Source organism: Oncorhynchus tshawytscha, linkage group LG22, assembly GCF_018296145.1.
Source record: "Oncorhynchus tshawytscha isolate Ot180627B linkage group LG22, Otsh_v2.0, whole genome shotgun sequence".
Classification (NCBI taxonomy): domain Eukaryota; kingdom Metazoa; phylum Chordata; class Actinopteri; order Salmoniformes; family Salmonidae; genus Oncorhynchus; species Oncorhynchus tshawytscha.
In genome coordinates this window covers 14,661,649-14,689,117 of record NC_056450.1, presented here as the reverse complement: position 1 = coordinate 14,689,117, position 27,469 = coordinate 14,661,649, and the positions used below count along the sequence as shown (strand labels likewise).

General features: G+C 44.3%; 1 protein-coding gene across 1 annotated transcript; it reads right to left on the bottom strand.

Annotated features, from left to right (window-relative positions):
- Positions 1-328: 328 nt before the first annotated feature.
- Positions 329-27,469, bottom strand: LOC112221883 (nucleolar protein 4-like). The gene is made up of 11 exons (XM_042303814.1): positions 26,650-27,469; positions 16,658-16,813; positions 14,074-14,185; positions 13,173-13,282; positions 9,741-9,882; positions 7,926-8,221; positions 7,590-7,775; positions 6,747-6,935; positions 6,430-6,549; positions 5,418-5,631; positions 329-5,186 (listed from the first exon to the last, which is right to left on the bottom strand). The coding sequence occupies exons 1-11, from the start codon at positions 26,989-26,991 to the stop codon at positions 4,963-4,965; spliced, it is 2,091 nt and encodes a 696-aa protein (XP_042159748.1). The 5' UTR covers positions 26,992-27,469; the 3' UTR covers positions 329-4,962.

The following is a 27,469-nucleotide window of genomic DNA, read 5'->3' as shown; positions in this document are numbered from 1 at the left end:
AGCTCATTTAAAAAAAAGAAGTGATTGGCAAGGCAAAGGTAAAAATGTGACAGAGTATGGACATATCTTTATAACTGTGTTGGACACTGTGGATATAGACACATTTAAGAGGTGCAGCAGCTCAGATAGTGACATTGAACATGATTATGTACTACTGCATCCGTATCCTGGTCATTCTGTGAATATATATTGGCACAAAGAGACTGAAGAGGCACCATGGCAACAGAGAAGAGCTTGTGGAGCACGTCTATCCACAAGGCTACTCCATCTCTCCCATACATTCTCTGCTCTCCACCCCCAATCAAAGAAAGCAATTCAAGTAGCCAAGTTTCGGGTTTGATAGCGCATCACACTGTTTTATTCAGTTACTGACATCTCAGAAGAGAGCCTTGCAATGCTGCTGTTGGTAACCAACATTTTTTACCGTAGCGTTGACGTTACACTGAGAAAAAAGCGCTATTTCAAAACAAACACAAGTCCCTCATCAATAGTGATATGTCAGAGGCAGAGAATATCCTGTCTGGGCGGCTTTGCATGAAACAAACGACAATTTTTCTGCCTTTTCTTTTGTCTTTTTAGTCGCTTCACATATATCAATAAATATTTATACCTATAAACACTTTTCAAAAAAATCTAAATATTCAGTCACAGGTACTGGAAAAAGCTCCACTTTTAGATCACAATGATTAATGTACAAAACAATGATACACGTTTCATATAAATGTCATGGTAATAGGTAGAGAGTCTCTGCTGTCATCAGCAAAGATCATAATGGATAAAAAATAAACTCAGAGATTCAGCGTTTCCTGAGGTTCCTGTGTTCCCCCTTGAGGACCAGGAGAGGGGGAATGGCTTTTACATCACATCACCGAGGAGCTGTTACGAAAGGGCAAAGTGTTCCTTATAACAACCAGGGAATGTGATCACAATAGAATCATTGTAAAATGATTGCCTGCCACTATGTTCCAACTACTGCACACATGTTCTATTATTCAATGTTTTGTGTTTCTCAGTAATTGAGTTAAATGCTAATGAATCAATTGCGCACCAGGTGCTATGAGCTGCTATCAGCATGTTAAAGAGGGCTATTCAGCAGGGGGAAAACTGGTAGGTTATCTGAAATCCTTCAGTGGGGGATCCGTGTATCATTATGCTACTGATAAATCTCAGACAGAGGTAGGCTATTCATGGTGCACTTTGAACTGGCGTGACACTCCCTCTCACTCCAGAATCCCTATAGGGCTATCAGCCATCATCAGATATCAACCCCATCCTGGTTGTCTTAGTCTATCCTCACTTTGGCCATGTGAATGTCATCTGATCTGACCACCATTCAAAGCAGTCACACCTGTCTGCATTTGATGCAATGCACTAAAGACATGTCTGAGTAAATATAAACGGGCGGGGTAGGGTGAGAAAGTAACATGGACGAAAAGTAAAAGTCTTTTGAAAAATCTGTACATGTAAACATCACACTTTCACTGAGTCCAAAAAACAAGAAGGAAAAAATACAAAGCGTCACATTGGTATACAGGAAATTACAACCCCGCACAGAACTGCAGTCTCTGGCCAATGCAGGAGAAGTAACAAAGAAAGTAATATCAAGAACAATATACGTTTTTACAAAGCACCACCAACTGATAAGTTAAAACAGGCAAGGGTTGAAACGGAGTAGATTTTTCTGGAACAGTGCTGTACCCCACAGAAAAACGATTTAGATTTCAAATGTTTCTTTTACAGCCCTTTGAACAGTTATACAAACATCTGACCACATCAGCAATGCACAAGCTACTAGGGCTTTTACGCTCAGTTTTTTTTTTTTTAAATCAAACATCTATACATTACATTGTCCTGCCTATGCAAAGAGAAATCCCACTGGCCACTAAAATGTGTCTACAAATGGTTGTGTTTTCATTGGTCACAGTAGCTGCAGCACACATCAAATGTAGCTCGTAGTCTTAAGACAAATTATGAAGAGAAAGTTATCTTTTCCTTTTTTTGAACACAAAAAGCAAAGTGATGCATTAGTTAAACGTGGATATGAATAGAATTAAGATCAACCTGGTATCAGTAAAATAATGAAGTGTAGATAGTAGTTTCCTGATGGCTGTTGGAAATGATGGCTGGCCAAAAGTAGACAAGGGGCAAATGGAGGTGGAGGAGACACGGAAGACATTTAAGAGTATTGGGACAGAGCCCCAGGTAGCGATCAAGTTGATTGATAAAGTCTATCCAAAGGAGTCTATCCAAATTAACTGAGTTCAAATGTGTGGACGCCTGAGCCTTCCTTGATTTTTCAAAATAACAGTTTGTAAAGCCTGAATAGTGTAGCTAAAATACAATTTCGGAAGTCTGATATGTGCAAAATATAATGAGCTTTTTAAAGCAGTACTTTACTTGTGTTGCTAGTAAAAATTCAGATTGAAGTAATTTAGTTTTTAAAACAATGAGATTGGATGAGTCTGGCTTGAGCCTTGCCATAAACTTTATAACCCAGTATTGTGCATTTTAAGAGTGCTTATGTGTTCCACATCAAATTATCCATACGATCAGGGGCGCAACTTTGGTTTTAGAAGTGGGTGGACATATGTTTTTTTTTTCAAATCCAGTTGGATAAACACTCCAAACAGTCTACCCGAACACTCAGAGGCATCCTCATGGTCCTAAAGCATACCGTTGCCTCATTTTGTGTCACATTCCAATGATAAAACTGTGAGGGGGGCAAAAATGCAATTTCAGAATGTGTCCCCATCCCCAGTGAAAGTTGCACCCCTGCATACAATTATCAGTTGAGTGGACAAAAATATCTACATTTAAAACGATACAGACAACCAAAATGAAAAGCAAAACACACACTCATATCAGCTCTCATCATGTACCACCATCACCATCCCATTGTCAAGCACGTTTCGCTTAAATGTGTCAGTTGAATTTATGAATCAAGTATGATGTTCTGTAACAACGTCTGGTTACAAATATGTACCATGTTATTTCATCCTGAGCTGTAAAGTGCTTCCAAACTTGCAATAGATTATACATTTGAAATAGAATAAAGCAGACCAATTATGTCATGGATGGTGACCATGAATAAATTACAGATTATTCTGTGCATGTCATTTTAAACATAGACTGACCGGTTCTTGGATTGATCATCCCAGCAGTTTAGTTGATATATGTGCTGCTGACTTCAATCGTTTATGATAAATGACACTGAAATATATTCCTCTCTGGTATGAATTATCTGACAAATCCATAAGGTGCTGACCAGGTTGATTGCGTGAAATAATTGTTTTCTTTGTTTTCGAATGTTACGTTTACAGAGCAAACTGGTTTACAATGTCTTGTACAAAAGAGCGTTGAAACGGGCCACTCCACATCACTTCACACAACAAACAGAAATCAAAAAAACAACACACGGTAATGCTAACGTTCAACAACAATAACAAAAGTAGATAAATAGAATTCTTACAACACATTTCTTAGTGCTGAGTGCTCCACTGACTGGCCTGTCTGTGTATCTGTTTAGAGAAAGGATGTGCTCTGCTTATGGCTGCGGTACTCTGCGCTGCCCCCCACGTACATCGCACACACCATAGCAAGAGATTGTGAGGGTAAACTGTGACGCGATCACACATTTTCAAGATTGTCTTTTGCTACTTTTTTTTTAAAAACAGTGTTGTGTTTGAAAGCGCAACGTCTGTTGATGAGAAATGCAAAGACGGGTAGGAAAGAGGAGTTGAGGCAGAGAGGATATGGTGGGATTTGGAGGGAAATCTTTTTCTATAGCAGGCCAACAGCTGTTACAAGGAGCGCAATGCATTCCTCATACAATTCCATGTCACGACCACGTGACGTTCACGAGACAAAGTTCGTACGCAACCACGTGCTGTTCATATCTCACTGACCTTAAAACAACACAAACTCTTACAAAACTCTTACAATTGGACTAGGAAATATTCTCATGTTTCAGATCATTCCGTGTCCTATTCACATTTGTCTGATTGGTGCCATTCAATGAAAGGCTTCAGTTATATTAGAGACAAAGAAGAGCAACGTTCAAAACAAAGAACAATGAAGCTACAGTGCTGCCATGGGATATTATTTCTTTCATTCCCCCTTCCATTTACACAGCATTCCTGATTGACAACTAACGTTTCTGCTCCCAGTGGAGCCTCACAAAGTATGGGATGTTTGTTTTTCAGTTTAGCTCATCACACTGAGACTGAAAGTATGGGGAGGAGGTAGAGGTACCACGAGAAGACCTCCTTTTGCACAAAGTCTCACAAAAAGCCATCATGACTATGTGGATATTGGCTTGACTTGCCAAAATGGTATATCCACGCATGCACATTTACTGATTATCTTCCATATTGCACCTTGTTCCACACTTTTCCCAGAAGCAGTAACCTTTCGCCTACGAGCCAAAGCCTATAGGCTTGGAAACATTACAGTGCTTTACCCTACAGATTTAGCATCCCTGTTTGCATACCTACATCTTCAAACTTTAAAAACTACTGCTGAGATGAACAGATCAGTTACAGAAGGTCAAATCTGAAGCAGCAAAACATGTTTGACAATTACCTCAGAGCTTAGAAAAGAGCATCCCACTGAAGGAGGTGACTTCGGGGTGTTTCTGGGGAATGGATGAAGTGGGTAGGGTGTAGGTTTGTTATGGGAATGGCAGAAGTTTACTGGGCACTAAGATCAGTGTGAAATTATGGATTGTATTCTTCTTTTAATTGTTTCTGCTCCTGTGATATATAAACTGTGAACGTGTACCATATATCTACCATCTGCTGTATATGGCCCAATTGTGCAATGCAGTTTTACTCTTATTCTTTACTTTGACTCTTTATTCAGTTGAGTGTATAGATGTCTGACTGTGTGTGACTGAGGGTGATAGTGCAGACGGAGAGTCTGGTGGAGACGGCCCGGTTCGGCCCGGTCGGGCCTGGTTCTGTTTCAGTTATGCTGCAGGATTAGGTTTTCCAGCTCATCTGCGGAGCGGAGCAGGAAGGCGGCAGACTCTCGATACCCGGCGATGAGCTGCCGCACCGCTGTGACCTCAGGGGGGCTGAGCTGAGCCGAGGCTCCTCCCCCGCCTCCACCCTGACCACCGTGACTGTTAGAACTGGAGGAAGAGGAGGAGGTGGGAGCCACAGACTTCATACTGAGATCAGTGGGACCTGGAGAGAGAAATGATGGTTTACTGTAAATGTGATTACCCCATACAGTAAAGAAAGCACAAGATTATTGATATACACAGGGTCTATAGAAAATGTAACATTATTGATATACATTATAGGCAATAATTAATCACACTAATATAGATACAGGCACATACAAACACACATGGACAAACACATTCCCATTGACTCTAGGTCTAGGAATATAGGAATTGGGTTAAAGCTAATTACCATTGGTCTGTGTGGTGGCACCGGTGGTCGGCAGGTTGTTGCCGATTGCCCCGTAACTGTGGAAGCTGTAGTTGAGGCCTCCGTTGGTACCGTTGGTGTAGACTGGGTCTTGGTTTTGGGACTGGGAGTAGGCTGAGGCAGCCAGGGAGAAGCCTGAGGGGGCCCCTGAGGCTGGGTCCCTGGAGCCGTTCTTATCAACAGTAGCAAGTTCCTCCTAGGGGAGTAGTTACAATAGTTATTACACTGTACTTACAGGAAGAAGAACATAGAAATTTGAACATGTAAAGTATTAGCAAGATACACAGTAAATGAATATACTGTAGCTACTTACAGATGTACTATCTTAATTTGTTCACTCTGTTGTCGCAGAGAATGTGCAAATTGTAGTGTACTCGTGGTTTAAAAAGGCTTCTAAAGTTTCTAATGTCTACTTTAAAATGTCTGACTTTATGTATTCTAACAACAAAAAATGATCAAACCCTACAAAAATGTCCATTAAATTATAATCCAAATAATAATTCACATTTCCTGTTGCAGCAGGATTATATTCCTGCTGTGAGAAACTGGTCAAGTTAAGATAGAACATCTGTACTGCACATACTGCTAGTGATGTTACCAACTTTTCTGTAAATTGTAATTATTTGGCCCCTATGGCCTATTTATTGCCTTACCTCCCTAATCTTACTACATTTCCGCACACTGTATATAGATTTTTCGATTGTGTTTTTGACTGTACGTTTGTTTATCCCATGTGTAACTCTGTGTTGTTTGTGTCACACTGCTTTGCTTTATCTTGGCCAGGTCGCAGTAGTGAGATCTTGTTCTCAACTGGCCTACCTGCTTAAATAAATGTAAAATCTTTTTTTTTTTTTATTAAAATAAAAACTTTTCTGTAAATATTCCATAATAACACACTCTTTTTCTACTGTCGTGGATAAACAAACACACAAATGAATACACTCGAAAATCACATTAATGAACGAATACACACTTGCTGCGAACACACACTCACAGGGCCTTGATAGACATCTAGTCGCATCCTCTTGGCAGCATTGCGTGTCTCACTTTCACAAGCGGCAGCAAGAATGTTCTCTGCCATGGCAGAGGTGAGGTGGGGAGGTGTGGGCCGTGTCTGACAGCACAGACAAAACAGAGACAGTGTTAAGGGTGTGCATTAGAACATTACAGTGCGAGTGAATTTAGTGAACATTTATGCATGTTCATGAAACGTGTACATTGTGGCAGATTTAAAAAAAGCATAGCTTTCTACAAATCCTGGCCGTCCAAGTCTCGAAAAACAATCAGAATGTGGAGGGGAACAGTGCCTACCTCAAAACCAACCTTCTTCAAACGGCGGCAGGACTTGAGGTAGGTGCGGATGCGCTTGCGGGAGCGCTCCTGGAACTCAGGGAACTGTCGGCTGCATGACTCGATGATGGCCTGGATCTTCTCCTTGGGCTGTTTGGAGATGGGCACCATGCGGTCCAGGTTCTCATCCACAAACAGACGAACAAACATCTGAGAAGGCAGAGATGGAGGGGGAAGGGAGGAGAGAGGGGGGTTGGGGTGTAGAGGGGAGGAGACGGGGAAGAGAGAGTTTATAAGGGAGACAAGAGAGGATGGGGGTGTAGAGGGGAGGAGAGGGAGAAGAGGGAGTTGATAAGGGAGATGGGAGGATGGGGGTGTAGAGGGGAGGAGAGGGAGAAGAGGGAGTTTATAAGGGAGACAAGAGAGGATGGGGGTGTAGAGGGGAGGAGAGGGAGAAGAGGGAGTTTATACGGGAGATGGGAGGATGGGGGTGTAAAGGGTAGAGAGAGGATGGGGGTGTAGAGTAGGGGGAAGCAGGAGAGGGAGGTGTAAACGGGGAAAAAGAGCCAAAGCAGAAAGGGGGAGCAGCCAGGGCGGTGGAGCATGAAATAGGGTGGAAAGAAAAAGAGAAGGGATAAAGAGGGGGGAGAGAAGAGAGAAGATATACTGAATACCAAAGATTTGAAGCATGTCATTTCACATTTTAACTCTGACATTCATATTCTTTAGAAAAAGAGCAAACATGACTTCTTTGTTGATATTTGGGTTGCATAAAGACCAATTGCATTGCATAAAGGCCAATTGCTAAGTAATACAACCATTGAAGTCTATATTTACAAGTGACAGTTGTGATGGGACTCTTACATTGAAGGCTTTCAGCCTCTCTGGGTCCATTCCCTCTGCATCAGTGATCTTGTCACTGTCGTCATGGTCGTCGTGATCGTCATCATCATCATCAATGATCTGAGCACGCCCAGAGGTCAAGTCCTCAGCGCTCATGCTCAGTTCAGTCTTCACTGAGTCATAGCTTCCGGAGCTGTACTGAGGAGACTAAACACAAACACACACAAAGACAAACACACATACACATACACACATAGACACACACACACATCACTATTGAAGAAACAGTTGAGGACACAAAGCAATGTTCAAGTTCCCTATCAAAAGACAATATTCAAAAACCTTCGCTATCCTTACCTTGTTGCCGTAGTCTGGATTCCCGGGGCACTTCCTGGTGGAGTCAGTTGGGTAGGGCGTCCCAACTGGGCTCCCCAAAGGCAGCAATCTGTCGGTCAGATTGACTGGTTGCTGGTCCTCTGAGGAGGAAGAGGAGGAGGTGGTGGTGCTGAAGTCCAGGGGAGCACTGACCCCATTCTCAGTCACCTCTCTGTACGGTGCCAATCCATCTGGAGGGACAGCGCCCACAACCATCGCCTCTGGAGGGGTCAGGGCTGGCAGACCGTGGCCGCTGCCACTCTCAGAGGAGTCATCATCTGTCAGAGAGAGCAGGAGAGAGAGAAACGGTAAAGAGATGGAAACACTGATGGAAACACCACGGATGGAAACACCACTGATGTAAAATCCACTGATGGACACAAGACTGATGGAAACACCACGGATGGAAACACCACTGATGTAAAATCCACTGATGGAAACACCACTGATGGAAACACCACTGATGGAAACACAACTGATGTAAAATCCACTGATGGAAACACCACTGATGGAAAATCCACTGATGGAAACACCACTGATGGAAAATCCACTGATGGAAACACCACTGATGGAAAATCCACTGATGGAAACACCACTGATGGAAACACCACTGATGGAAAATCCACTAGATGGACACAAGACTGATGGAAACACCACTGATGTAAAATCCACTGATGGAAACACCACTGATGGAAACACCACTGATGGAAACACCACTGATGGAATAACCACTGATGGAAACACCACTGATGTAAAATCCACTGATGGAACACCACTGATGGAAACACCACTGCACCTATTCCCAGCAACGCAAGGTAGTATAATGATTTACAGATTTATGTTTAACTCAATTGAGTCTCAACAAATCCAGAGATTACCATTCATTTAAAAAAATCTCACCATTACACCATTTTGAATGAAAATGCAAACAGACAAATCCTGCCAATAGAGTTTTTACTAATGGTCCAAGCTAGGTTGGTGTGTTGAGAGGATGCGCTGTGTGGCTGTTGTTTTTGATGGAGTAAATGTGTACATGTTTTTGTTTGGGTCAGCTGTCAGAGTGTTTGTATAAGAAGAGGGGGGTATTGGGGTCAGCTGTCAAACTAATAGGGGGTGCTTTTGCAGTGCACGCTTGAGTTATGATGGAGGTTTCAAACGGGGGAAGGATGGAGATGGGGAGGGAGGGAGGAAGGGAGGAGGGGGAGAACATGATGGGATTGTGGGGGAGGACGTGATGGGGAAGAGTTGAAGGGGCGGAAACAGACCCTCACAAGGCTGGCATGTGAAGTATGAGGGAACTGTATTGATGTGTGACAATAACACTGTTGGGGGTATGCTGTTAAACCACAAAGACAGCTGATTTCTACCACTCTAACCCTCGCCTTTTCCCTAAGGCAGGGGGGACCATCAAAGTCTCCCTTTCCTCCACTCAAATCTAAAAGGCCCCACTCACAGGGATTTCCATTGTTGTGCTGAGTCTGTGAGGCCTCGTATGTCTTTTTTCCATTGTGTTGACTACTAAGAATCCAGCCAGTGCAAAATCTGTGACTTTTTCTTGGAATACACTATTCAGTACAAACTGATAACCGGTTATCTATAGTGGATGTCCACTTTCCCTTCATGAGGTAGTCATGGATGGAGGTGGGGGTGGGGGGGCCCTTAGGCATTAGGGATTAAGGTTGGGTTGGGGTACTGAAACACTCTACATGAAGGGGGAGTTGGTTTGATTAGTACATTAATAACAACACATGTTGCTGCCTATACTGTGAGTATCTGCCCCCCCCCCCAGCAGTTTACCGTCCTCCTCTTTGAGTGTGGTCTGTGGGCTTTGTACATTCTCTCCATTGGGGGGACTGAGCTCAGGGACAGGGGGGCGCTCAGCAGAGACCCACGTGGGCTCAGTCATATCCATGTCCTCACTGCTCACCGAACTGTCATCCTGAGGAGAGCGAGAGACAGAGAAATAGGAAGATTGAGACACTTATCAAGCTACGATTTCGTCCCTGATGAGAAGTCTAGGAAAACTGAATAGGCTGCTGAAGAGAGCAGTAGACTGCACGAGGTAAATCACTCTCACTCAGGAAGACGAAGGCTAGACCAAAAAGCTTCCCCTTTGCCACGTTTCATTTGAGCTAGCAGTCAGGACATGTGTTAAACACGCATAATAAGAGTATGGAAAGCACAGTCCACATTCAGTCCAAGTTTAGGCAATGCCATTTTCTCCTGAGGAAATCTCCTTATTAAATAATGTGTCTTGAAGCTCTGTTATTTATAACTGTGGAAAGTAGAAACCGCAAACTTGTTCAATCTAATGGAACACAGCCAGGAGTGTTCAGGAGTAGCCTAGCAGTTAATTAAGAGGTTTGGGCCAATAACCGAAAGTTTGCTGGTTTGATTCTCCTAGCAGGCAAGGTGGAAAATTCTGCTGTTCTGCCCTGACTTTGGTAAATAATCTACTTACAAAGGAGGCCTGGTTTATGTGCACTGTAAACCCCAAGGCATTTTTTAACTCAATACTTCTAGTAAGTTGTACTCAAAGTTAATGAAAAGTTATTATAACTTAAAATGTTTATGTGGTACTGACTCAAAACTAAATGACAAGTCACACCAACTAAATTGTTTTAAGATATGATAACAAATTAACTTTTTTTTCCCAGCATGCTCTACTGCAGGTAGATTTTTTTTGAATTATTTTTAATAGCTGTGTTTTTGCATGTACATTGGGTGATTGTTTGATTAAATGTTAGGCTACACAAGATACATGTTTTTTTTAATAATCTAATCCAATCATTGAATTTTTGCACCCGCTACTGAAATGGTTGTTCCAGTTTAAATGGCTTAGGTATTTTTCTCCCACTGTTCTTAACCCTGGCAGTCATTATGAATGCAGGTTGTGGGTGAATACCAATTTCAAGTGTTTGATAGCCTAAAACTGGCTAGATTCCAATAGGAATTACAAATCACTTCGCAAGCCAGCATAATTTGATTTACAGTTAGGGTTGTAAAAGTCTGGTAAATTTCCAATGTTTTCCATAAATCCTAGATGGAAGATTACTGGAATTTTGAGGGGGAATGTTATAGTATTTTGCAACCCTACTTGCAGGCCTGATGTGAGTTTCAGGCCACTGTATAAGGCCTTATTATGTATGTAATGGTGCAATTATAATGATAATATTTGCCTAGGAACTCACCTCGTGAAGGCCACAGGACTGAACATGAAAGAATTCAACAACCATGTCCCTGTCACTAACAAATAGTCATGGGTGGTAACTCTACAATTCAATTGAAAATGCAATGGGAAATTATTAGAGACATGGCTTTACTGGGGGCCTTAAATGTAAGTATACCTTACTCAAGAAATCTGCATTTGTATGCATTTGAAGGTAGTACTGCTGACTTGCTCTATTTAAGTTTATTTTCTTACATTTTTTTAGGTAATCGGTTTTCTCAAAATGTTTGAGTAGCCAGAACTTATCCGGTTTTACAGTGTGCATGACAAAATAGCATCTACTGCTCTTGCCAGACCAGGGGTGTTGCAGATGGGGTTAGCTTATTATGAATACACTGGCTAATACCTTGCATCTATCATGAACGTATGAGAACACAGTTGGCCCCACATACAGAACAGAACAGTACAGTATAGTACAGTACAGTAAGAGCCAAGAACTGATACCCTCCGGAGGAAACACGACACACTCCTCTGAGGGTTCTGTAGAGGGCTGAGGCACTTACTGAAGGCTCTATTAGGTACCAAGTGATGCATGGTGTAATAAAGAGAGAGAGGGGAGGAGAGAGAGGGGAGGAAAGAGAGAGAGAGAGAGAGAGAGAGAGAGGGGAGGAGAGATAGAGAAGGGAGGAGAGATAGAGAGGGGAGGAAAAATAGAGAGGGGAGAGAGATAGAGAGGGGAGGAGAGATAGAGAGGGGAGGAAAGATAGAGAGGGTAGAGAGATAGAGAGATAGAGGGTGAGAAAGGGGGAGAGAGAAGAGGAGAGAGGCAGAGACAGCTAGAAAGGGGTGAGTTGGAGAGTGATAAAGGATGAGGGAGACCTGAAGCGGCAGGCAGAAACATGGGATGTAAATAAATAGAATACCCTATTCTGTTCTATGTTAACCACCCTCCCAAACTTCCAATAGTGTTTGGAACACAATGACCAGCACATTAGAAGGGCCCTCTGCAAGAACTCTCCACCACTCTTTCTGTTGCTGTTTTTTATTCTCTCGCTCTCTCTCTCTTACACACGCACATGCATGTCTAATTAATTTAGGCATTTATGCATGAATAAACAACGTGCACAATCTCCGACTTGAAAGCTGTGAAAAGTGACATCATTGATGACATAGGCTACCATGTCCTGCAGCCACAATGTCAACTGGGCAAGCAAAGGTGAGATTCATTCCAAACGGAACTGACTGAGCTGTATCATGGCAATATCTTCAAAATACACTATATATACAAAGGTATGTGAACACCCTTTCAAATTAGTGGATTTGGCTATTTCAGCTGCAACCGTTGCTGACAGGTGTGTAAAATCAAGCGCACCACCATGCAATCGCCATAGACAAACATTGTCAGTAGAATGGCTTTAATGAAGAGCTCAGTGACTTACAACGTGGCACTGTCATTGGATGCCACCTTTCGAACAACTCAGTTCGTCAAATTTCTACCCTGCTGGAGCTGCCCCAGTCAACTGTATGTGCTGTTATTGTGAAGTGTAAACGTCTAGGATCAACAACGGTGATTTCCATACAATCCTACCGCGCGGGTGTGCGTACGAAGTCCAGTGTGGGAGTAGAATGAGGCAGAGTGTTGTCTCTGGTGTCACTCTCACGATACAGTAAACTACAGTGGCCTACAGCAGCCTACAGTAGCCTACAGCAGCCTACAGAAGCCTACAGCAGCCTACAGTAACCTACAGCAGCCTACAGCAGTCTACAGCAGCCTACAGTGGCATATAATCAAATCCTGTCAGTGTCTTTAGATTCTAATTGGTGAATCTGCTGCCTCCCTTGCTGTGTTTAGATAGTTGGTTGACCATAACATTGTCCTCACCCCTCCATCTTTTTTTTCATGGCACTTGATGTTATATTTCTAGTAGATCCTGCTAGGCCCTGTGCTGAATACAAAGTTCTAGACAAAGAAGATAAACTCGCATATGGAAACATTACAAATGTTCCCCCTCCATCACCCCCAGCCCCCACCCCCCTCACACACACACTGTATGCCTTACCCGCTCATTGGCAGTCATGCACTGTAGTTTCATCTGTTTCAGGTAGGTGGCAGTCAGTGGCATGTTGTAGTCAATGAGGTCCGGAACCAAGGAGGTTGGTCGATCATTTTCTGTACAGAGAATACAGTAACACTCATACAGTAAGATCATTTCCAAAACAAACAATCAGGTAAAGCAAACTACGCATTAAGAGCTTTTTGAGTACTCCCACGTGCCATTTGGGCTCCGCAACACCCCTACACTTTCTATTGGTTTTCTTTGACCGGAATGTCCATCCATCTGATCTGGTTCCTCTGATCTTAATCAGAGTCAAACTCTGATTAAAAGGCAATAATGACAACCATGGTGGCCCTTGAGATCTGGAGTCATGAACTGCTGTTTTAATGCTGCAACCTAAACAATGGGAAGCCCTCTGTGTTCCCAACCATGACCACTAGAGGGACCCCATGCTCCTTCTATTGGAACATTGTATTCATTATTTAGGACCTCTTGGGTCTTTGTTCCATCATTTGGCTTAATGATGGCCTCCACCTTTAATTGCCCCTAAAAATGGCTTACGAAACATTCACAGAGACTCACGACTATATATTTAAACGACAGATTGGACACTACGTTAAGTGTGGGAAGCCCCATGAATATGGGGCTATAAATGTACTATCAGTCAATTCAATGGGTCAATATGTACAGTAGCATTGCAATTCATCATTTTGACAAAGGTAGTAGGAAGGTGATATGCATTATAACAATAATCCCCTATAAAGCTTTAGAAGGAATTATTGCTATTCAGATAGATGTCAAATTAAAAGGAGTCTTTCTTATCAAACAAGACTTTAATAACTGATTAAATATATACAGTCAATTAATAAACAGGAGCCAGTAAACTGACTTGGCAGTTAGTAACCTTTGAACTCTGCAGTGCTGGGATTGATGTGCATCCTCTTCTGACACTCTCCACAGTTCATTAGGAAGCGTGTCACTGCCTCCCTGGGCAGGAAGGCGTACGTCTCCGCTATCTGTGCCAGGGGAAAGGTCAGAAGGCACAGGTCAGGGCAGGAGTAGAGGAGGTATAAACTGTTATTAAAGCCTGGGATCAGTGAGTATGTTAATGCTGTGTTATCTGGGGTTGGCATGGTGAGGAAGGAATCCTTCCTCAATGCTCCAAAAACCTTTCTCTTTCTCACACACACATCTGCTGCTGATATCCTGACTGTTTGAATTGACCATCTACTTATTTCTGCTTTGATATCCCATGCTGGAGCTGGGGCCTTTTCTTCACCTGCTCTCTCTCTCAGCTGCAGCTGACTCATATATATTCCCCTCTCTCTCTCCCTCTCTATCTCCCTTCTCTGTTTATCTCTGCCTCTCTGCCCCCACTGGCGTTTCCCTGCTAAACAAGGCGACCTTCATGTGACCATGGCAAGGCAGCAGGGATGCCCAGCTCACCCCCCTCTCCCCCTCCCCCAGGGCAGCATAGAGGGAAAGGCCGACCAGAGGAATCTGCACTTCCCAGAAGGCCAAGGTGACAGCTCCATATTATGCCCCTGCCCCAATGGCGCTCAGTGCTTCTCAAAAGGGTACGTGCTATGAGATGTGACAGGACCTCTCTACAGGGCAGGGGCGAGAGGCAAGAGAGGGAAATGGCCCTGGTCCCCAGGGGGTTTAACTGCCATGCTCCCTACAAAACTGTCTCACAACACAGACAAAGACCCCCCAGCTGCAGACACAGACTTGGCTCTTCAGACCTCACTAGATCCTAAATACACTGAGTGAATACAGTTGCAACATAGAACAATATAATCTAGGAATGCAATACACACAGGTGTAGATCTTACAGTGAAATGCTTACTTTCAAGCCCTTAACCAACAAAGCAGTTTTACCAAAAATACCTAAAAAATAAGAAATAAAGTAACAAATAATTAAAGAGCAGCAGTGAAATAACAATAGCGAGGCTATATACAGGGGGTACCGGTACAATGTGTGGCGGCACCGGTTAGTCGAGGTAATTGAGGTAATATATACATGTGGGTAGAGTTATTAAAGTGACTTATGCATAGATAATAACAGAAAGTAGCGTAAAAGAGGGGGGGTGACAATGCAATTAGTCTGGATAGCCATTTGATTAGATGATCAGTTGTCTTATGGCTTGGGGGTAGAAGCTGTTTAGAAGCCTCTTGGACCTAGACTGGCGCTCCGGTACCACTAGCCCTGTGGTAGCAGAGAGAACAGTCGATGACTAGGGTGGCTGGAGTCTTTGACCATTTTTAGGGCCTTCCTCTGACACCACCTTGTATAGAGGTCCTGGATGACAGGAAGCTTGGCCCCAGTGATGTACTGGGCCGTATGCACTACCCTCTGTAGTGCCTTGCGGTCAGAGGCCAAGCAGTTGCATACCAGGCGTAGATGCAACCAGTCCCCATACCAGGCGTAGATGCAACCAACCATGCTCTCAATGGTGCAGTTGTAGAACCTTTTGAGGATCTGAGGAACCATGCCAAATCTTTTCAGTCTCCCGAGGAGAATAGGTTTCGTCATGCCCTCTTCACAACTGTTTTGGTGTTCTTGGACCATGTTAGTTGGTTGGTGATGTGGACATCAAGGAACTTGAAGCTCTCAACCTGCTCCACTACGGCCCCGTCGATGAGAATAGGGGCATGCTCATTCCTCTTTTTCCTGTAGTCCACAATGATCTTCTTTATCTTGATCACGTTAAGGGAGAGGTTGTTGTCCTGGCACCACACAGCCAGGTCTCTGACCTCCTCCCCATAGGCTGTCTAATCGTCGTTGGTAAACAGGCCTACAACTGTTGTGTCATCGGCAAACTTAACGATGGTGTTGGAGTCGTGCCTGGCCGTGCAGTCATGAGTGAACAGGGAGAACAGGAGGGAACTGAGCACGCACCCCTGAGGGGCCCCCGTGTTAAGGATCAGCGCGGCAGATGTGTTGTTACCTACCTTTACCACCTGGGGGCGGCCCATCAGGAAGTCTAGGATCCAGTTGCAGAGGGAGATGTTTAGTCCCAGGGTCCTTAGTGATGAGCTTTGAGGGCACTATGGTGTTGAACGCTGTGCTGTAGTCAATGAATAGCATTCTCACATAGGTGTTCCTTTTGTCCAGGTGTGAAAGGGCAGTGTGGAGCACAATAGAGATTGCATCATCTGTGGATCTGTTGGGGCGGTATGCAAATTGGAGTGGGTCTAGGGTTTCTGGGATAATGGTGTTGATGTGAGCCATAACCAGCCTTTCAAAGAACTTCATGGCTACAGACGTGAGTGCTACAGGTCGGTAGTCATTTATACTTTTGTCTCCTGTTGAGGATGCTTGGTTGTCTTAGTAACTACTGATGCTATGAATAAGAAATAGCCAGTCTATAAAAGGCATATTTTATGTGGCAGTTTCTAAGAGAATAGAAAGATGCTTTAGTACAGTCTATATAGGATGCCTATTGGTGAACTGATTGTTTATGTTGGCTCAGTGCCAGTCTTACTGCTTTATAGGTCTTCTTCTGGCCAGCGTGTTTAGGTGCTCTACCAGGGTCGGCACCCATCTCCACATGCATGGCATAGATGATGTCGAAGAAGTCCTCCACCACTGCCACCCTCTTCAGGGACGAGCTGTCCTGGGCCGAGCCTGCATCTGCACACTGGAAGACAGAGAGGGAAACATTCAATACCCTGCCTGAGAAGACACTGTGTGTGTGGGGGGTAGGGTGGGGGTGTACACGTGTGGGTGTGTTGTGCGTGCATGCATGTGTGTGTGTGTGTGTGTGTTTCAGTTCTCTATGGAAAAAGATCTCCGAAACATAACGGTCATGAAAATCTGAAAATATCTGAACCCCTGAGGCTACAGGGCTCGTAGTGTGAATGTTAACAAGATGGCTTTCTTATCCCAGCTTTGAGAACAGTGATGATGATTCAGCAGAGCAATATGGATCAGCACACAGGAGGGACAAATATGGAGCAGCTCAGGCAGGGTCCAGGACAAATCACCACAGGGTCAACTCTACTGAGATGTCCAGTGCTACTGTCTGTGTCTAAGTAGCTCCCTGCTCTACAGGCTAGCTGCCTGTCTGTGTCTAAGTAGCTCCCTGCTCTACAGGCTGGCTGCCTGTCTGTGTCTAAGTAGCTCCCTGCTCTACAGGCTGGCTGCCTGTCTGTGTCTAAGTAGCTCCCTGCTCTACATGCTAGCTACCTGTCTGTGTCTAAGTAGCTCCCTGCTCTACAGACTGGCTGCGTCTCGGGCTAGCTGCCTGTCTGTGTCTAAGTAGCTCCCTGCTCTACAGACTGGCTGCGTCTCGGGCTAGCCTAACAGAGTGTTTCCTGACAGATGTCACTGGCTCAGGCTGCTGCTTCTGGCTCTGGGTATCATCACACACCCACTGGCCAGATCACTGCTGGGGCTGGGGCTAGTGTACTGCAGTGGGCCTCGATCCATCTTGTGTTCAGAGAATTAGCTGCCAGATTAGCTTCCCCTCAGCAGAGCTTCTTCATCCCTGCAGAGTCAGTCTCTCTCTCTGTTACACAGACTCTGAGATTGCTCCACTGCAGAGAGAGAGAGGGAGAGAGGGAGAGAGGGAGAGATAGCTGCGGCTTCATTCAATGTCCCCACCAGCACCACCTCATCCCTGCAGTCAGTGTTTAAAAATAACACCCCGTCCTGTACTGTACAATGCCGACAGCTCCTCCTACAGCCAACCCCCAACATCCACCCTGCTTCCAGTGCCGCTGACCCCGTCACCATAGAAACGGCCACAATCTCTCTCTTGGGCAGGTGTGCAGGGCAGAGGGTCATGTGACACTCAGTTGGAACTCGTATCGCTACGACAACGGCCTTGTTGCTTAATAGCCCACTTACCACATGGGCTTTCTTTCTTCCACCGGGGCACCACTGGGCCTTCTCTCTCTTTCTCCCTCAAGTTCTTTCTTTTCCTTGTTACATTTGTCTCTATTCTGTATTACCTTGTTTTTCTCTCTTGTGGTGGTGTTCATTTCATCTGGTGTATCACTTCCTCAAGAAATGACTTCTATGTAAATAAACATGTGAACTGAGGTTTATGTACATGATGTACAGCCCTGAATAGAAGCTGAGGTCAATGAAACAAAAGAACGGAATATTATATACATCTAGTTAAGTCCCTGGTACACAGTACAAATGTAGATTCCAAAAGTTGTGAGATGTCAGGGGATGTGTTCTAGGTGGGACTCAGTGTTTCTCGAGGAGGAAACACATTTCAGAAAGTTATGTCCGGCATCAATGAGGAATCTCACTCTTTTTATTATACTGTATATCATTTTTCTCTCCTCTGACATTTCAAATCCTGCTCCTGCTATCTGACATTTATTTAGCTCCTCCTCTCTCTCTACCTATGTCCCGTTCGTTCTTTCTTCCCCATTCTCCCTGCTCCTGCTCTCCCAAGTGCAAGGTAATGATCGTTGCCATGGCAACTAAAACCAGCTCACCGAGCGGGTTTGTTTTAATCCGGCCCGTCTCCTCTCTCTCTGTAGCCACTCTCCCTCCCTGTCAGCATGTTCTTGATGTAATAGCCTAATGATAATGAAATAATAATACTAACAATCCTAATCATCATCACTCCTGTAAGGTATCATTTTCCTGATGACATCATCATTATTCAGGACAAAAATAGTGAACAGGTCCATTATTTTCAGCATACTCCAAATAGGATCCAACCCGGGACACTCTTGTACTGCACATATCCAGACATCTACCAGTGTTAGATCTGCCATTGTCCTCTCTGACACTACAACATACTGTATATCTCACTAAACAAGATTTATATTGTTATTATTGCCTCCTATGTCCTCTTTGTTTTTCAGTGAACTGTGGTGCAGCAGACAAGACTCCATCACCCTTGGCAGGAATCAACCCAGACTCAATCCAGCCATTCATTTGTCCAAAAGATTTAGCATCCCTTAGATGCGGTCCTGGGCCCGAGGTTTTGGTTTTTGCCCAAGCATTACACAGCTTGATGATGAGTTGGTCATTTGAATCAGCTGTGTAGTACTAGGGCAAAAAACAAAACATGCACCCAGGGGGGGCCCATGACCGAGATTGGGAAACACTGCCTTAGAAGGGTTGCAGATTGCCAGTGAAGATAAACAGAAGAACTCTTCACTTGCAACATATGAGCTCAAAGGGTAGTTTGACCATTAATTCACACAGTGTGTGTGTATGTGTGTGTGTGTGTGTGTGTGTGTGTGTGTGTGTGTGTGTGTGTGTGTGTGTGTGTGTGTGTGTGTGTGTGTGTGTGTGTGTGTGTGTGTGTGTGTGTGTGTGTGTGTGTGTGCGGCACACTCATGTTTATGTGTTTAAATGTTCGATCTGTTTATTCAGCATAGTCCACAAGGTGTATGTTGCGTAGCTGGAGAAGACCAGCTGTTGAATGGTAAATATGTGGTCTCATCAGCATCACAGTGTTTTACAGGAGGGAGACATGTCAGCAGCCCTAATCACCATCGCCACATAAACCTATCAACACTCCAACTGTCTCTCTTCCTGTTTCCTCTCTCTCTCCATCTTCCCCTTTCTCCTTTTCTCCATCTTTCTAATCCCATAGGACTGCTCTCCCGAGCCACAGCATACCCCCATCCCCTGCTCTCTCTCTCTCTCTCTCTCTCTCTCTCTCTCTCTCTCTCTCTCTCTCTCTCTCTCTCTCTCTCTCTCTCTCCCTGTCCCGCTCCAAACAGCTCTGTTGCTAGGAGACTGGAGGGGTTGATTCGGCCCGGCCACCCCCACCCCCCCTGGCAGTCACACACACTAGCAGAGAGAGAGTCGCTGAGGGGAAAGGAGAGAGCGGAGGAGAGGAGCGGTCCTGCACACAGACGGTTCGGGGGGGCTGGAGGCAGCTGGGTCACACAGACAGGCCAGTGGACAGAGGAAGGGAGAAAACCACAGCAAACATCTCAAATGGAAAGGGCAATTTATCCTCAATGGAGGAGGGAGAGCAAACACTGTAAAGCTCCACAGCCATTAAAATATATACAGGGTTTACAATCGTATGTTTTCACAAATACTGCAGGTAGCAATACTGCAGATACAGTATAGCTCTGTGTAAATAAAATAGAACGCATATTGTGTATGATAGACAACACTACACAAGAAGAGAGCTGTAATCATACGCAGTTGGTTATGGGTGGTGGTGGCAGATAGACGGAGCCCCAACAAAAGAGGGACGGTGGGAGAACGAAAGAGGGACAGCGGGAGAACGAAAGAGGGATATCGGGGGTAACGGATGGCTTTGTCAACAGCACTAATTACTCAGATTATCTCATTGCAGATGTAACAACAGGTCACCTTTTAAAGTCCCATCTCCCCCTTGTAAATCCATCAGCAAGATAATGGATGCATAAATGGGAAAGCCCTGGTGTCCTCATTAGGGAGGGGGGTAAGGAGGGGGGAGCAGCAGTGAGGACATACAGATGTGTCCTGCAATGCAGTTTAAAAAGGCTTTTGAAGTTTGCAATTCCCACTTTGACATTTCAGACTTTTTCCCTTGTAAAAAATCAACCTCAACAAAAGGTCCGTTAATTATAATCCACATAATAATTCACATTTCCTGTTGCTGCAGGATTATTTTCCTGATGTAGCAAACTGGCTCAAATGAAGCTCCTACATATGTATAAAACATCATCTCCTTGCCCCCCGTATTAAAACCTCTCCTCTTCCTGCCGGCCTCCTTCGTTTATTACCCCCTTTCTCTTTTCTTCTCCCCGTTCCTTTGCTCACTCTCCCTCAGTTCATAAAACCCCTTCATTAAATCCACATTAGGTCTGCCATGCTCTCCCCCTATGTCCCGTTCCCTGCCTCCCCCCTCTCTCTCCTTTTCTTTCTCTCTCTTTCTCTGTCTTTCGCACTCCCATGATGATCATTAAATGATAGAGCGTGTGACAGTCCCAATAACTCATCCAGGCCCTGACAGACCCCATCCCTCTGTTGATGTTCCAGTCACCACCCCAAACAGAACATCCTGATGTACTACACATAGGTTCTGCAATCTGGGCCTTTCATCATCTTTGTGTTATTGCTACTTAATTACTACATATTTTCTATTTCTGTTACAATGTTCGGGTTGTTAAATATTTGTCCAGCTACAGCATAAAAAAAATGATAGTAGCCGAGTGTAGTAAGTAGTAAGATTTAACACAGAGGCGTAAGGCTGTGTGTGTGTGTGTGTGTGTGTGTGTGTGTGTGTGTGTGTGTGTGTGTGTGTGTGTGTGTGTGTGTGTGTGTGTGTGTGTGTGTGTGTGTGTGTGTGTGTGCTGAGATCTAGAGCAGAGCTCAGACTCTCCCACACAGGGGGCGCCCCCAGGCCAGTTAAAAATGGTGTTAATTTATCCTCCTATGGGAGCAAAGAACTGTCTCTCCATGGCAACAGAGAGGGTGCTGAGGGGAGGAAAAACAGAGCAGCACGATCAACGACCCCCTCTTTGTACAGACACACACACACACAGTAACATACACATTTTCACTCTCTCACACAAAAACACACACTCGCATAAGGACACACTCCAATATCAAACTCTGTGCACATCTTATTAGAGATTCATTACAAATATATTACCAAAAGGCTAGGAACACATTGGCTTCAAATATGTAGGTCTACCGAATCCTCTTGTCCTAGAAGAGGCCTCATTCACAAAAATAAGTGGTTGCATCATCTCTCTCTGTATGTAATGTGTCTATGTGTGTCATCTACATCCAAAACAGAGGAGCCTTGCACATAATTTATTTGAAGGGGCGCTGAGGGCCAAATGCAATATCTTTCATTCTCTGTAAAATAAACTGTATAGGGATGAAGTTGAGGAGGCACTGGAGACACTCCCATATGGCCAAAGCACTGAAATAACCACAGCACGCAGTCAATCCCCCAAAAAAGTAGGTGAATTGGAGACTTGGTTTAAGAGAGGCCTTGTTGATGAAAAACCAACATTAAAACAGTACATTATATCCTGTTGTGCTTTTTATATTAAGGTAAATTCTCCCCAATCTTGCCAGGTTGAGAGTAAAGAGCAAATGTGTGGCTTTGGTTAAGGTATTTAGCATTTGTAGGCCTGATAACCTAGGTACAGTCATAACAAACACACAGAGACTGAATAGGAGGGACAGAAAGAAAGGCTAGATTATGCTGGAGTTGTGCCATGCAAAACTGTTAGCATTAATGCAAATGGTGTTGAATGAAAGGAGCACTATTCTTTTGACTCCGTGCCCTCCTAACAGAGGGGAGCTCTCAGGAGACGTGGAATAATTAATCAGATAATAATGATGACGCTCCTGCTCCATTTTGATGGCAGAACACAAACGTTCCCTGTCTGTCTCGGACGGGACATCCTCAACCACTCCCACACCTCTCACCTGTTCCTTCCTATTGTTTTTCATCAAGTTACAATACTCCATTCACTGGGTCTACAGCTCTCCCAGGGAGAAAGGTTCATAGAGCATTGTCGACGTCAATGAACCCTTTATGCCCTTTGATGACAGCACTTCCCACAGCATCTTACACGTGGAGTCCCATACCTGAGGCTGTGCTGTGTGTGTGTGGTGAGAAAGTCCTACCAAATCCAGATTGTGAATGAGGGATAGGGATATGTAAAGGTTTCCCGTTGGCATGGCAACTAAAAAGCAACCGCTCTCATCCGTTAATATTTTCCGGAGCCATATTTACAGCAACAAGAGAGAAATGAACACAACATTCCGCTTAGAAATGGAGGGCACACCTATAGCTCAATAAATGATTATGTGTGCAAACCAGATTGGTGCTAGACTGTATTATATACGGTGGCAGAGTATCTGTCGGTGTACAATAAATCTCTGCTATTAATAATGTAAAACAAAAAAAAACGACAGGCCGATATGAATCAATGAATCTAGTAATGGTAACGTGTGAATGTACCACTACAGTGGGCATGTCTGCAGTAGTGTATGACTGCAGAACATCTCACCGTGCCGTGGTCTATCAATTGTTATATTCTCCTCCTCACTGTCTGGGCTCTAATCAGGACATAATGAGAGCAAAAGCAGGTTGCATCCCCACACTGAGGCCTGCTGATATTGTCTAAGCACTGCTCAGGCTCTCAGACATACAGACGGAGAGCAAGAGAAAGGACTCGGGATATAGACAGAGAGAGAGAGTGTGTGTGAAAGGGAAAGAGAGAGAGAAATTCCAAACAATCCCATCAGCTGTCTGAAATGTAGTTTGCAGTAGGCTCGTGCTACAAAACTCTTTAAAACCCCCATTCCCTTTAGTCAGTGTCTGTCTCTTTCCTTCCACTACTGGACTAACCTGTATAACTCCCTCTGTGTTTACACCAACTGAAAAAAGGTTCCTGTCTGCCCACCAACCACTAGCCATGCAACCCTTGCCCCCATCCCCAACCAACCTCCCCCTCATTTAGCCCCCCTGCCTGCGCCCTCAGTGAAACTTGGCACACCCCAGGAGCAGCTGCAGAGGGGCCTCCCAACGCCACACTCTGAAAACACGCCCCCCCCACCACACAGGAGGGGCACTGAGGGTGTTGGGCGTTGTGGTTTTGTACTCTCTGTGTGTGTGTGTATGCGTGTGTGTGTGTGTGTGTGTGTGTGTGCGTGTGCGTGTGTGTGTGTGTGTGTGTGTGTGTGTGTGTGTGTGTGTGTGTGTGTGTGTGTGTGTGTGTGTGTGTGTGTGTGTGTGTGTGTGTGTGTGTGCGTGTGTGCGTGCGTGTGCGTGTGTACTTTTTTACAGTATAAAACAATCAATCCTTACTCAGTACTTGCTTTGAAACCATATTTATATTACAGTAGGTGTACTGTAATATGAAATACAGAATTTGACTTGCCACCGAGCTGCCTGTAAATGACTGTCAAATTCATGGCAACCCCTTTACAGTGTACCCAATCTCTGTATCTTGTACACATTTATATTTGGGTGGCACAGTGGTATAGGCTTCAAGTGGACAGTGAGAGAATGAAGAAGAGGGAGAGAGAGATCTGAGGACTGATAGCACATGCCCATTAAATCGACTGATACACTATCTACCACTCAGCAAGGGAACAGTCAAAGACGACATACTACCGGCTGACAGACAAGAGAACACACACACAAATCACCTCCACGCTCACATTGATACACATTGACCATTCTTGCATCTAATTGCACCTCTACTTCACTATTTGACTTTCCACTTCCCACTTTCATTAATGATGAAATGACTGCCTTGTGTTTGCTTTTGTTGTTCTATTTGTTGTCTAGTTTTGCACAAGTGGGGGTTGGACATGGGGGAGTCCCCTGCTGTGTCCCATCAATAACTAGAGGTGCATACTATTCAGGAAGAGTTTCCTTCCATATAGTAGAACTAGAAATGACATATAGGCGTCTTTAACATCATTGGCATACTATTCTCAGACATGCATGTTAGAGGTAGAAAACAGTGTCCCGCCCAGGCGCTAACCTTTTATTACTGTAGAACAAGGACATTTACAAACTTGGCCCTCACAGAGTGGCATCAGCTATTTCTGGGTTTGTGCATAAAGCCGTGTCAAAACAAAAGGCTTTTGCCCACAAGCAATGTAGAATGGATAAAGTGTTGAAAACTGAGACATCTCAAAACTATAATATGACATAATGAAAAGTAAAGTGCAGATTAATACCTGTGCGTAATAAATGTTGTGGTAAACACAAACAGGCTATTTAGCGCTCCATCATCCAAGATACAAAAGAGAAAAAAAAACTCAACTAAATCTCCAACTCTAGATGCACCTGCCAAGAGTCTTAATCATGAGAAACTATCTAGCCTTTAGGACCAGGTGCAGTTAGGTATTTCAGCTGAAAAAATAAAGGCTACACATTAACACAGGTAAAACACCTGAGGAAGGATCGATCAAATAATCCACGCCTCAATCCAATAAACCACACCTCAGCGGGTCTGATATTCAAAACTGTTCTTGTAATTTGAGTCTATTGTTCACACTAATCTTGAGGGTCCTTGGAGAGCTTGTCCCAACACCATGGTGGGGGTTGGTGTGATTCCCCGAAGGCATCATATAAAATGGTGTCCGTCTCAACTGGCACTGAACAAACACACCCACAACCTCTATAAAGAGGTGCCTATAAAGAGTGTTTTCTTCAACTTTGGTCAATCAGCCTAGATAATCAATGTATCAGATAGGATATTCATCCATCTACATTTCCAACCCCAAGTAGCCTATAGCCTACCTAAATAAATCATTTACAATTTCACCTCAGATTAACACATGGTTAACAAAAATTGTAATACATTTAAGCTATATTGCACGAGCTTATCATAATGGTCAAATCATTCAAATGTCAATTCTAAGCAGCAGTGGTTTTAACTTTGATAGAGGCAGGATGCCGCTATATGCATCTGCTGGATAGTCTTCTCTTTTGTTCCCACCGGAGACCCTCACAGGGATCAAATACGCACGGTGGTTTTACGTCCAACATAGTACAAAATGCAATATATCACTTTTATTTATTTATAAGCATACATCAAAATAGAACGTTTTATGAATGTGGATAAATGTACTAAGTCATGAAAATGCATGCAAGTGCAGGAACTATGCAGGTATGAATTGGTTACCAGAGCAACGAGTGCCTGTGGAACGATCCGAATCTATCCTGCACTGGGCAATGTAAAGTTGCGGGGTGCACACATAACTACGCGGATTGACACCGTGGATAGTTTTGCTTTCCTAGCATGTGCACGTAAGTTATTGTATTCTTGTCAATATAAATTACTGTTTGTCAATTCGTACAAGACATTAGAACGAAAAAATAATGTGTGGTGCTGCGCATTTACCCATTCCCTTGGAAAGCCGGATGGGATTTAGTGGATTTATGCTATAGGGCCATTATACGAGGTAAAGGGGAACATGATCAATTATTTTGTTAATCTATAAACCCTCACCTCCCCCTTCCATACAATGTCCTCCTCTAAGGGATACACCAAGCACCCCGGCATCTCCACAATTTGGGCACACTGCTCGCTGGCACCCAATGTATGCGCGCACACTCAATTGTCCTACATGTCAGGAGTCTGGACAATACATACTTTTTATGTTGTGAATGGGCTATTAACTCATAAATAGTGCTTAGTAGCATAGCGTTCCGTTGACAGGACATTAAACGAGTCATTTGCCAGACGACTACAGAATGATACCCCACACTGGCGATGTTGCTTCTATAGGCACCGGCGTTGCTATGGCAGCTGGGGATGGGAGTGTGACTGCTCTGTTGAAAGGATGAGAGTCGGTCAAACCGAGCTTTCTGTGAATAGGTTGGGGTCAAGGGGGAAAGCCAAACGCTGAAAAGTTGTAATCAAATAGGTTATGACAGGTGCATGTGGTTGTGGTGAAATCTAATAGGTTTCATTGACGATAACAGGACGTCTCATGCGCGCGCACGCGGGCGCAAACACACACACACTTTACCGTTGACTTGGCACACACACATACACACACACACTTTACCGTTGACTTGACTGGGACATATAGGACGGGCTTCCCTGACGCTCCTTTCTTGTGCTCTCCCAGAATGTTGCTCCCGACCTGAAACCCTTTCGACTTCACCCAAAATTTGAATTTGGCATTGATGTGGCTATTGTCGACATACATGCCGTCCGACTCTTCGTTTTGCAACAGTGTCTGCATGATTTTGTTGTATTTTCGCCGGGTGACGGTCTTTGTTTTACCCGAGTCCCCATATGTCCGGAGGCACCAGTCCTGAAATTCACTGAACATCTCCGCTCCTAAAACGACGGGACTCCGGCTCCTTTTCGTTACATCCGTGCATGATGATTTTTTTGTTGCCATAGCGTTCGATCTTATAACCCGTTTGGCTCTTCAAATAATAAAATAGCTATTATGCAGGTTTCCCCCTCCTCTCCCGTCCCGCGTCGAGGAGGATGGTTCCGCAACTACGATGGCTTTCTCCCCTTCCTTGTCAGCTGGAATAAAGGCGTAGGAAACTGATTCGGGCAGCCGCACACCTGTTTGCAGAGACTATTCGCCTGCTGTCCCGAACCGCAACGGCAAAATGTCACTTGCTCACATCATCCACTGAGGAACTGAGGGAGGGGGGCTGTCCTATAGAGCGGGTATCTCCCACCTGTGCGCAAACGGTCTCTTGACTGGAGGCTGAGATATGGAGAGGAAAAACACAGTGCTGCTCACCAAACAACAAAGAACACAGGGGAGGCATAGATGGAAAAATACGTTGAACTGTGGTTGTCTATTGACTTACTTTTAGACATTCGACACAATTTTTGGTCAGAGTTGATGCAGAATCAAG